Raw genomic sequence first — 12,484 nt, forward strand, 5'->3', positions numbered from 1 at the left:
TCTCTTTTTCTAATTCCTTATGGACGTGACTTGTCTAATTGGCGGCGGGATTTAACTATAACTCTGTATTCCAACCTAACCCATACAAGATAGCTAACTAGGTGACTGACCATAGACAGTCAACGAACGTGACTGACTCGGACAAGCAATGGATGACGTTACACTACATTCTAACAACTTGTACTCATCATTCCGTATCACGAGATCTAAAAGGAGATCATCTCAACAGTGCCAGGTTGTCGTGGCCGAGTGGTTAAGGCGATGGACTAGAAATCCATTGGGGTCTCCCCGCGCAGGTTCGAATCCTGCCGACAACGAATTGTGTGTTTTGTCTTCAGTTAGTTAGACTATTTAAAAAATAACCTTCTGTAGTCAAGCAATTGGTTGTACACAGTGCAAATCGAGAAGTTGCGTTCAGGATTTTCTTTCATTACAGCAAAGTCAACCAAACCCATCTAAAATAATACTTGATTACTAATTGGAAATGATGTTGTGTATTAGGATATATTATCCATTCTTGGATTCTTGTGCAAAATTACCTCACTTGAATAACTTCAAACTTGAAACTGTAATGGCTAAAAATGATTGTCAACATGAATCTGCACACAAGAATATACAACTCCATATCCCTTCTACCGAGCTGCTATATTGAATTTTGAATCAGATGCAGTTCTTAGATTTCACCACCAGAGGGAGCTCCGTGTACGGTGCTTAGTGTTTACGTTGGGGACACGCTCTCTGTCGGTAGTCAAGGTTTTATTATACATCCATGTAATAAAGATTGTGCAGATACTGACACTATGAAAGTCAATCAAATTTAGTGCGTTTCAGAAAAATATGGTTACTAAAACTGAGGTTTGAACCAGATACATTTTGAGAAATGTTGTAGAAAATGATAAAACTAAAAAATAGTAGTTTCAAGTACTTAAATGTCTGAGTCATCTGTGGGTTTTAAACTGAGGTACAGATAAACCGGAGAATATAAAAACAAGATACCAAAGGCTATAATACAGTACACAAATGACAGTATAATATTGGCCTATAGGTCTTTGTGTAAATAATGGGAAATAGCCTTATAATAATAATAAAACTAAAGTAAATACCTTATGTATATTTTATTCTTATTATTGTTGCGGCTGCTAACTTGTCTTATATACTGTATGTCTTGCCCGTTGTTAGATATAGTCAGCTCGGATGGCATGGGTAGCTTGTCCTCGTCGCTGCTTTTCATGGTTGCATGGTGCAGGAAGATGGTTCTGGTCTGTGTTTCTTGGCTGTGTTTTGTTGCCTGCATGGCTTCCTGTACTAAATGTGGATGGACACTGTTGGTGTGTAACTGTAAACGTCCTCGCTGCTTCCTGTCACTCTGCATGGCTTCTGAGAAAGCTCACACTAACACATGAATAAATATATATCAACCCATACGTCCTTGGTGCAGAGCTTGTGGCATTCTACATGTATGTGATTGTAATAAAGCATCATAGTTATCAACCTTAAAACTGTAAATGATATTAAATCATATTCAGGAGGGCCAATGAGTCATCCATTCATTTTCTATTATCATTATCAGGAGGTGGCACTAATCTCCTAAGTTATACCTCTACGTGTCTGGACCTTATGGGATTTAGATCGGATACCAGTGTCTTTTTCATTACAGTCACACTTGGCCTACAAGTTGTAACAAAAACATAAATTACAAATCGGCATCACACTCAAAGTATTAAAGTCCTGTCTTTCCTCTCAATAAGGTGGCACGTTGCTTATAGTTTCAAGACATAAGATGCATGTATTAGGCCTACAGTAATGTATCAAGAAAAATAAATAATTCAATACATAAATAAACCAACAGTGTTAAAAATAAACAAATACAACAATTCTGTAAAAGAACACTGTAGCATAGACTCTATACATATTTTCCTATTACTTATAATTGGACTATTAATTAATTATTCATATCTTACACTACACTTTAACTATTATTGTTGTATTTCATGTATCTGTCTTATTCTATTCTATTCTTGCTGTTTTTACATTCTCTTTAAGAGATGTTTTTAACTGCTCATTAATGTTTTATGTAAAGCACTTTACAATAGCCTTGTTGCTGGATCATTGCCAATATGGGTTCAATTTGTATGACATTTAAAAGTTGAATAATACCAATGATATTTCAAAGAAGTGGAATAATTTAATTGTTTTTAGAGCAGACTGATCCTACACTAGATCAAAGAAGAAATGTTGTAATGAAGCTGAGACGTCTATAAAATGAAGCTGCCATATCTATAAAGAGGTATGAACCGGTATGAACCAGAGGCACCAAACACTGTATGGCCACGCCCCCTATCTGATGGCTACGTCACCAACCCTGTCTTTCTATAAAAGCGCGAGCCGAGCCAGTACAGCAACAAGAAGCACCGTTCACATCCGTTCCAGACCTTGGAGGGTTATATTTACCCAAAACTTATTTTCAAATGGGCCCCGTCGCCTAGCGGTTCCCCCCCCCAGCCTCGCCGACTGAGTTGAATTGGGTGCTACTGAACATCAGCACGTCTGGGTCCCTAACAAGGTGAGTGTCCCCCCCTCCTCCGGGTTATAAAATGGTGGTGGTGGTGGGTGAGGGCCGAGTGGGTGGGAGAATGGCAGCTGTTGTGTTTTTCTTTTGTAAAAAACTCCGAAAAACAAACGTTATGTGGCTATTTCGGCTCTCGCCGTGTTCTCTTTTTCATGTAACCTAGCTACATCGCTAGCTAGCTAGATAGCTATTAGTAGTAACGGCCACATTCGCGGGGATGGCGATACATAAACAACAACTGGTAATTATTTAAATGTCAACAGATTGTTAAGATGTTGTCTGACGAGAGAAAGGGTCCAGCTTCACGGCCATTTGTTTTTTTATCCTTATCTAGACAGTCTGTCCTGAACCCCTCTGGCCTTTTAAAATGAGGCTTGTATTCTCCAAGTTTTCATGTAATAACGTCAAAATGTCGGTTTGGTGCAGTGACATTCGCTAATGTAAACAAGTGGGGGCTGACGTCATCACATGGAAGAAAAACAACCATTTCTACTGGCCATGAGCAGCTTATGTACATTTAATATTCGGTGTATCATGTTTTCTATATTCCTTTAGATACATGCCTCGAGTTGGAGACCAGGCTGCTTCTCTCTAATTTGAAAGCATCTGTTTATCAAGCAACAGCCAGACGTATGCCATATGACATGTGCTTGGTGTTTTCTGACATAAATGTAGAGTACAATATTAAAGAGAGTTATAGAGAGAGTCGTTGATTATGGAAACAATCAGTAGTTACAGCCCTACATATTATTACAATGTTATAAACTTAATTCATTTGTGATTTTAAAACACAGGGCTACACATGAAATGCTGTAGCCCCTTAAAAAACACATCTAAAGAACATATATATATTAGGATTTTGTTTTTGTTTTTAGTTCTGAAACTATTAGGGGATTAACCAGCTAGTACATTGACAGAATATTTTTTAATGGGTAATAATTGATAATATCATGACAGATACCTTAAGGATAATTCTAATAGTCTCCGTATGGAGTGTGGACCCCCCACACACACACTCTGACATCCCTCCAGTAGTGGATGTATAGGACCTGAGAATGTGTTTGTATTTCAGGCTTGTGTGTAATAACAACATAGTGTACAATTTATTTCCCCATAGATCAATAAAGAGTAAAAATTAAATTATGCTGCTGTAATGAAATCATCCTCATTGTCTGGAAAGGAATACAAATTCTTTTGCCAATCTGGTTTTGATCATACTGCTGTTTTGCTCTCCAGGTTTCCATCAAGCACAGCGTACAGCGACCAACTACAGTAGAATGGCAGCTATTCCAGCAGGCGGTTCGCTGGTGGCGACCACTGATTACTACCGAAGTGAGTCTCTCTCCACACACAGGGCTTGACCAACTGTTACTGTTACTGATGTTGGATAAATGCACTACACCCCCACTAGATAAGTCATCATTAAGTAATGAGTCACCTCAGTATTTCCACAATAAGTACGCTTATGTGGAATTTGCCTTGGTGAAAGTTGCAAACATAACCAAACAAACACACTAAAGCTGAGGGGGATGTTCTCAAGGCGACACCCTTCCTGTGTTCTTGTTTTGATGGTATATTTAGAGTAGCTGCACTCTCTGAAATCTCTAAGAAACAACATCTTTGGCTTCAGGAATATGGGATGGTTTGGTATGTGTTATGGTTTCCAGTAGTGCCAAATAGACTTGTAAAACTGTCTCAGTAAATCAAGCGTGCACAGTGGCCCCTAAGGCTGTCACACGAGACAAAATAGATTTACATTTTCTGCGTGGGCTTCTCATTATGAAGGAAGAATATTAAGAACATCCATGACTTCTTTACTTGTTACGTTTCAATTTTGGTTGACTGGGATTAAACCAACCACTTGTTTAACTCCTTTTCTGCTCATTCTGTGTCCCTGCAGGGCGCATCGGCTCTACGTCCAGCAGCAGCTCTTGTGGCAGTTCGGAGTACAGTGGAGAGGTCATCCCTCACCATCCAGGTGTGTGCTTGATCCAACAAACACAAAAAAACAGATAGTTTGACAAGAATGAAACTACATATTCATAGTTTCCTCAATTACAAAAAGATAGGCCTTTATTGTCGATAGGACAGCTTAGACTTGAAAGAGTAGATGGATAACATGCAGCAAGGGGCCGCAGGTCGGAACCAAACCCACGGCCACTGTGACAAGGACTGAGCCTTTGCATATGGGTGTGTGCTCTACCAGGTGAGCTACCCAGGCGCTCTGAAAAAAAACTGTTAAAACAGATTTAAAATCCCCATGGGACTTGACTGTCAAGGGGGGGGTTGACTGACAAACACACTGTTTATATCTCCATAACAACAGAAACAAGTTGATTAAATGGATGCATCGGTCATATTTATAGGAACCCAAGAAATTGATTGTTGGCTAAACACTGCTACTCCAAATACAGTGACTCACAGCTGCGGCTGAGTATTATGGTTTGTAGTGAACAAGTCAGGAGAAGGATGCAAGGCAACTCACATGCACGTCTAAAACAGAGTGAGTCAAGTCAGGGCTGTGCTTTGGGAAAGAACAGAGTGTTCCTCTCAAGGAGTGTGTCTCTTTACCGCTTCCAGATGTGTCAGTCTTTCTGAGCAACAGCTCAAGGTTCTGTTGTTGGGCAATAATTTGCAGCATCCGTTTCAATAATCTCAGTAATTGCAGCGGCTGAGACAGCTGTTGCCTCAGAAAACACAGAGCTACTATGGTTGAGTCACCTAGCTCGGGTCTGACATCACTCTTTCTAATCTAGCAGGAAAGTTGTTTTCAGGTCTCTCAGAACTAGCAGCTCCCATTCAGTTCTCCGCTCAGGATTCAGATGTCACTACAAAAAGCAAAAAGCACCCAAGCCTTGGTACACGATCCGTTCAGCTCCCAGTACACCAATATAACCCTCAACACCAGTTAATACCTGCTGAACTCACCACTGATCCTGGATCAGCTTCATGTGAAAACCATCTGAGCTGACAGATCAGTGCTGGCTCTGGGTTTTTGTGGGCATGCCTGTTTTAACCGCTGGGACACACACACACACACGTGTGTCAAAGTGCTGTAAATTAAAGTAGGTGGTAGGAGAAATAATATAAATATGGGTGTGTGTGTGTGTGTACATAGTCACTCAAGCCTTTCTCTACTGTTTATTTAGTCAGTTTGGGATGGGTGAGGTACATACCAGCTGCAAAGATTAATGGATTAGTTGTCAACTATTAAATGAATTTCCAACTCTTTTCATAAATAAGTAAAATTCTTATGAAAAAAAGTTCCAGCTTGTTAAATGTGAATATGTTCTAGTTTCTTCTCTCCTCTGGGACAGAAAACTGAATATTTCTGAGTAGTTGACAAAACAAGACATGTGAAGACGTCATCTTGGTCTTTGGGAAACAATTCAATTTCAATTCAATTTTATTTATAGTATCAATTAATAACAAGAGTTATCTCGAGACACTTTACAGATGTAAAGTGTACTTTACTTCCAGAATTTACAAGGACCCAACAGTTCTAGTAGTTTCCTCCAGAGCAAGCAACAGTGCGACAGTGGCGAGGAAAAACTTCCTTTTAGGCAGAAACCTCGGACAGACCCAGGCTCTTGGTAGGCGGTGTCTGACGGGCCGGTTGGGGTTAGAATGAAGAGTGGCAATAACAAAAATAGAAGAAAAAAAAATATATATATATATATACACACACACACACACACACATCCCTTTGTTAATTGGCTTAGTCTAGAAGCTAACTATATCCCACATACTTTAAATGTGACCATTAGTATGTAAATGCAACTGTTCAGACACTACTCAAAGTGTCAGAGTCCGTTTGACACTAAGCCAAACACGATTCTGAGTCCCGGGGAGGAAACCTGAGTCATGTCTCCCTCAGGGTGTAGCTGATGTCACACACACAGTCAACTCAAACACACACTCCCAATCTAACACTGGGTTACCGTAATGTTCTGTCTGCCGTCTCGCTTCACTGGCTAGTTGTTATTTTACTTTCTCTTGGCTCGTAATGAAGAGCAAAGTAGCTCTAATCACATAAGGAACTTAAAAGTTAAACACGCTGTCCTGGAGGGTTAAAATGTAGCTACTGTGTAAACGTATGCCCTCCTTATCCACCTCTACAGGACTCCCCAAGCAGGACTCTGGTCATTGGTGGTCCAGTTTCTTCTTTGGGAAGCAGCCAGGGATGACCCCTCTGACTGAGGAGGCACAGCAGAAGTAAGTATGAACACGCAAACATTGCTTATCCCCTAATAAAAGTATACATTATTATCATTACAGTTTTATGTAATCCTGGTCATAATCCTAACGACAGGATGTAAAAAACTTTTGGGGATAAACAAAGTGGATTATAGACGGACTGATCCAGGATATCTAATCCAATATTGATCCTGTTTCAAATATAAATACCTAGCTGCTGCTCTCTCCAGCAGATTGAATTCGGAGTTGCATTTTTCTGCTTTTCTAGTCTTTAACGCACACCCCATTTCCATTATGCAGCATCAAGACTATATTTTTACAATCTGTCTCTGGTCTCTTTCAGGGCGGGGGTCCAAGGCACACTGACGAATGGTCAGATCACCTGCGTTGCCAGGGAGATGGTGATGCAACGCCAGGTGAGTGAGAGCAGCGAGGCAGGAAGCCCCACCTCCTCCTGATCCTGCAGACTCACTCTGACCCACGCCACACCTTGGAGGGGGGGGGATCAAACCAGCGACCAACGCTAGGTGACGGGAGGGTGTCCCGTCTACAACCTTTTTATTTTTATATTATCATTCATTGTAGTTATAGGCTGCCTTACTTGTTTTTGTTCCTACAACATTGTTTTTTATTGAGAAAAAAAAACAAGAATTAAAAAAAAAAAAAATCAATGATGCAACTGATGACCTCCATGTGTTTTTTTTTAACATTTGTACTGTGTTTGTAATACTGTATTGCATTGACACATCCACATGCCTTTGTTAGACATTTTTCACTTTTGTCCCCCTGTGATTGCAAATGCAATAAAGTAGACTCCTGCAGCCTGATGTTCTGTGTTGGACTCATATCTCTCGTCTTCTCACAAACAACATTTAAAGCAAACAATTAACTACAGATGTTCCAATAGCATTGTTTCCTTCCTGCATATATATATATATGTATTTATTATTACATAATAGCTGTATACTACTGTGTACTGTATGGTTGTGATTTATTGTATGGTCTTACTTAGGTAAGTATAAGCAAGTACAATGTGTATAAAAAGCACTTCTTACAAAAATAAGTGCTTACACACACAATACAAAGTTCTAATTTTCATTCTATTTTAGGACCTTGGGCTGGAGCTCTTAAGCCAGGTGCGTGGGACAGGCAGTACATTTAGCATAGCAGACCTAATTGAACAAGCTGACAGATATAGGTGAAGTAGCTCAGCCACATGTGCTGGAGCCTGAACTTGTATACTTGATCACTCCTATACTACAGAGGTTCTGCAGCGCTGCGTCAGCAGCAGCTCTGGTGGCTGGTCCACCTCAAGACGAAGATGTGCTTTAGAGGTTTAGTCTCTCCCATTGGACCTACGATCTCTGGACACTGGACACTTTTTAAAAAGCAGCTCAATACCCAGTTGTGTTTGAAATGAAGGGCCACAGTGTTGCATTCATCCCCAGCTCTAATGTTACTCCTGGGTTGGTTTTGAAATGTTACAATCTAGGGCAGGATTTCCACTGGGGACAGGAAAGTTTTAACATCCTGTTGGTCTAACCCTTTCAAACTTGTTTGATATTTTATTTATATATCTTGGTGATCAGCCCCTATTTGTAACAATAAAGAAAATAAGACATTTTTTTATTTTACCTACGTCAGAGGAAACCAGTCATTTGCTAAACGTCAAGCATGGATTAATTATATAAAATCATGGATGACCTACAATTTTCTAATGTTAAACTCAGATAAAAATGAAGTTATTGTGCTGGGCCCTAAACACCTCCAAACTTCATTATCTAGGAATAAAGCTACTCTGGATGGTATTGCCCTGGCCTCCAGCACTACTGTCAGAAATCTAGGGGTTATTTTTGTTTAGGATATATCCTTTAACGCCTCTAAAAGAAACCTCAAGAACAGCCTTTTTTCATCTTCATAACTAGGGATGGCACACAAACTATATACAGAACAAGTTTTGCAACAATGAATACAACACATGCGGTTGCAATTATGAAGTAAAATGTAATGAACAAGAGATTTCATACTCAGTATAACTTTATTTTTTTAACTTTTAATTTTTTTATGATCAGTGTGATTTTTTTTATTTTTTTTGGTTCTTTTTTTTTATTTTTTATTTCCACATGTTGTGGAAGTTTCTGTACAGCGAGGGAGGAATTTGAGTGCCCACACCAGGTATGTTTGAGTGTGTGTGTGTGAGGAAGAGAGAGAGAGAGAGAGAGAGAGGGGGCGGGCGGGGGCAGATGCTGTTTCTCAGATCTGCATTGACTAATGAAGCCAGCTGATGGTTAAAAAAAAAAAAAATCTCCGAGAGACGCAACGCGAGTCGCATTCTATAGCAGCATATTGGAAACCCCACGTTTCCCAGAAATCTACTGGTTACCATGTAAGTACTACAAACCAAAGTTAAAAACAAACCTGAAGCTGAAGAAACCCTTTCAACCGAGTACTCGGCTCATCCCTATTCGTAACATTGCCAAAATTAGGAACATCCTGTCTCAGTACGATGCTGAAAAACTAGTCTGTGCATTTGTTACTTCCAGGCTGGACGACTGTAATTCTTTATTATCAGGATGCTCAAGTAAGTCCCTTAAGACTCTCCAGCTGATCCAGAATGCTGCAGCGTGTGTTCTGACAGGAACTAAGAAAAGAGATCATATTTCTCCTGTATTAGCTTCTCTGCATTGGATTCCTGTAAAATCCAGGATTGAATTTAAAGTCCTCCTCCTTACCTACAAAGCTCTAAATGGTCAAGCACCATCTTATTTTGAAGAGCTCTAAGTACCTTATACACTTAGAACACTGCGCTCCCAGAATTCAGAGTTACTTGTGGTTCCTAGAGTCTCTAAAAGTAGAATGGGAGCCAGAGCCTTCAGCTATCAGGCTCCTCTCCTGTGGAACCAGCTCCCACTCTGGGTCCGGGGACCAGCGCCTTCGGCTATCAAGCACCTCTACTGTGGAACCAGCTCCCAGCTGCTTCTCTTCATAGTGGTCAGATTCATCTACCATATAATCAGACACACTGAGCTCCTCTTGCCTCTCTTTTTCCATCTGTGTGCATCCTGTCCACGGAATGCTTGTTACTAACCTAGTTCTGGGGAGTTTACGTAACGCACTGCAGCACCCTAGACCTACTCTAGGTCTAGACCTATTCTATCTGTAAATTATAGAGTGGTCTAGACCTACTCCATCTTTAAATTACAGAGTGGTCTAGACCTAATCTTTCTGTAAATTATAGAGTGGTCTAGACCTACTCTATCTGTAAGTTATAGAGTGGTCTAGACCTATTATATCTGTAAAGTGTCTTGATATAACTGTTGTTATGATTTGATACCATAAATAAAACTGAATTGAATTGAAATGAATAGTGTTTTGTTCTGTATTGTTACTTGTTTTCTCTCCCCTCACGTTTTTTCTGCGGCATCTTTTGATGATGTCACCAGGAAGCACTCAGGAATGTCTCCAGACAGCATTGCATTCCTAAATCAATCTAAGGCCATCTTCTCACGTCCAAGCTATAAACAAGCATCGTTGGTATGTACATGTTCTTTAACATGTCATCTATCTACACCAGAGAATATTTTCACACGATACTCGTCACAAGATATTCAACAGTTATCACCCGCCATTTGCCACACCTAACCACCAACAGGCACATCATGTGAGTCACATAGGGGCTTGTGACGGCCGTCACTACCCACCTAATAGGCCTGTCCATAGTGACCAAAGCGATGATGTGCTCAGAGGTTCATCTAATGAAAATCAAAATGTGATAGACTTTGTAAGCTTCCTTGCCAGACGAGAGATTGTTGCAACAGGATTGTTGAAGTTTGATGATAAGCCTGGAAATTACATGGCATGGAAAACCTTTTTCCTGAACACCGTCAGAGGCCTTAATCTGACCGCAAATGAAGAAATAGACTTGTCAGTAAAGTGGCTAGGACCAGAATCAGCAGAACATGTAAAACGCTTGAGAGCTGTACATGTTAACGACCCAGGACAGGGGGTTCTACTAGGGGTGATCCGAGTATCCGGCTGAAACGAGTATCCGGTACGGATAGAGCACTTTTGCCGAGTACAAATATCATACGAGTAATATGAGTCAATATCCGTGCTCGGATTGAATACAACTCCTCAACTGGCCGCGCAGCGTTCTGTGATAGTCACAGCGCCCCCCCCCCTTCTACAAACCCGCTCGGATCAATCACACACACACACAGAACATGGAGAAATGCGCTCTCTCTCTCGCTCGCTCTCTCTCTCTTTCTCTCTCTCTCTCTCTCGCTCGCTCTCGCGCTCCCGCTCCGTCAGGCAGGCAGTCGGGTCTGCGGATCTGTTCTGCTAACGTTTAGGGTTTCTTCAGCTTTAGGTTTGTTTTTAACTTTGGTTTGTAGTCCTTACATAGTAACCAGTAGATTTCTGGTGAACGTGGGGTTTGTAGTCCTTACATAGTAACCAGTAGATTTCTGGTGAACGTGGGTTTCAGACATGCTGCTTGGTTTAAATGCAACTCTCGTTGCGTCTCTGCCATCGGAGATTTTTTTTTTTTTTTACTGTCAGCTGCCCCCCGCCCCCCGCCCCCTCTCTCTTGTTGTCTCTTTCTTACTCACACACACACACACACACACACACACACACACACACACACACACACACACCACACACACACACACACACACACACACATATACCTGGTGTGGAAATAAAAAAATAAAAAAGAACCAAAAAAAAAAAATCACAATGATCATAAAAAAATAAAAAGTTAAAAAAAGAAAGTTATACTGAGTATGAAAACTCTTGTTCATTACATTTTACTTCATAATTGCAACCGCATGTGTTGATTCATTGTTGCAAAACGTTCTGTAAATAGTTTGTTTGTTACCATGACAACACCATTGATCTGAAGCTCAATGCTGTCATGTAAATAGTTTTCAAATCAGCAATACAAACAACAATTTTTGATCAACTCATATCAATTGCATGCTTAAATAACATACCGGTTAAAGCCCCGCACATTTCAAGAGAACCCGACCCACTTCCGGGTTAAATCTGACCACTTCCGGTTTAGGCCCCGCCCAGTCCGAGTACGGATCCGGATACAGATAATTCATGTGGTAAACAGATACAGATACAGATAATGCTGTACTCGCTCGTCCCTAGGTTCTACTCGTATGGGAGAGACTAGAATAATGCTACGGCGCGCCCAAAGTCATTGAGAATGCACTTTGGAAGTGACTGGATAACTTTCCAAGGATTTCAAATAAAGACATCAGAAACTCTGGCAGACTTGCTGACGGAGCTACAAGCTGTAAAATTGAAAGGTGAACTCCCAGACCTTACATATCTTGACACAGCACGGTGTATAAGCAGCATCGTACAGAAGCTACCGTTTGCTTTGCAAGAAAGATGGATGACACAAGGCTCCCACTACAAAGACAACTACAGAGTTGCTTTTCCTCCTCTTTCTTTGTCAACTTTGTCTCCCAGCAAGCAAGGACATGGAACGTTTCATGTTTCCCCCCTGTCCTGGAGAACAGATCAAGACAGACAAACATAATCCTAAAAAATTGAGCTACCGTACACCTGTATCAGTACACAATACTGACATTTCATCAGATACAGTTACATTAGCTGACCCTCCACACACAAAAATAGAAGACCCAGCAAAGACATGTCTTTTTCATAAGAAGCCCCACCCTCTTTACAAATGCCGTGCAT

The 12,484-nt window shown here is 40.7% G+C and overlaps 1 protein-coding gene and 1 non-coding gene across 2 annotated transcripts; both read left to right on the forward strand.

Annotated features, from left to right (window-relative positions):
* Positions 1-235: 235 nt before the first annotated feature.
* trnas-aga (transfer RNA serine (anticodon AGA)) lies at positions 236-317 on the forward strand. Its single transcript has one exon. It is a non-coding gene; the product is annotated as a tRNA-Ser (tRNA).
* A 2,001-nt stretch (positions 318-2,318) lies between these two features.
* ppdpfb (pancreatic progenitor cell differentiation and proliferation factor b) lies at positions 2,319-7,591 on the forward strand. The gene is made up of 5 exons (XM_032520274.1): positions 2,319-2,563; positions 3,806-3,901; positions 4,470-4,547; positions 6,691-6,784; positions 7,110-7,591. Exons 2-5 carry the CDS (start codon positions 3,847-3,849, stop codon positions 7,222-7,224), a joined length of 342 nt encoding a protein of 113 aa, XP_032376165.1. The 5' UTR covers positions 2,319-2,563; positions 3,806-3,846; the 3' UTR covers positions 7,225-7,591.
* The last annotated feature ends 4,893 nt before the right edge of the window (positions 7,592-12,484 follow it).

The sequence above is a fragment of the Etheostoma spectabile genome, chromosome 7 (assembly GCF_008692095.1).
Source record: "Etheostoma spectabile isolate EspeVRDwgs_2016 chromosome 7, UIUC_Espe_1.0, whole genome shotgun sequence".
Classification (NCBI taxonomy): Eukaryota; Metazoa; Chordata; class Actinopteri; order Perciformes; family Percidae; genus Etheostoma; species Etheostoma spectabile.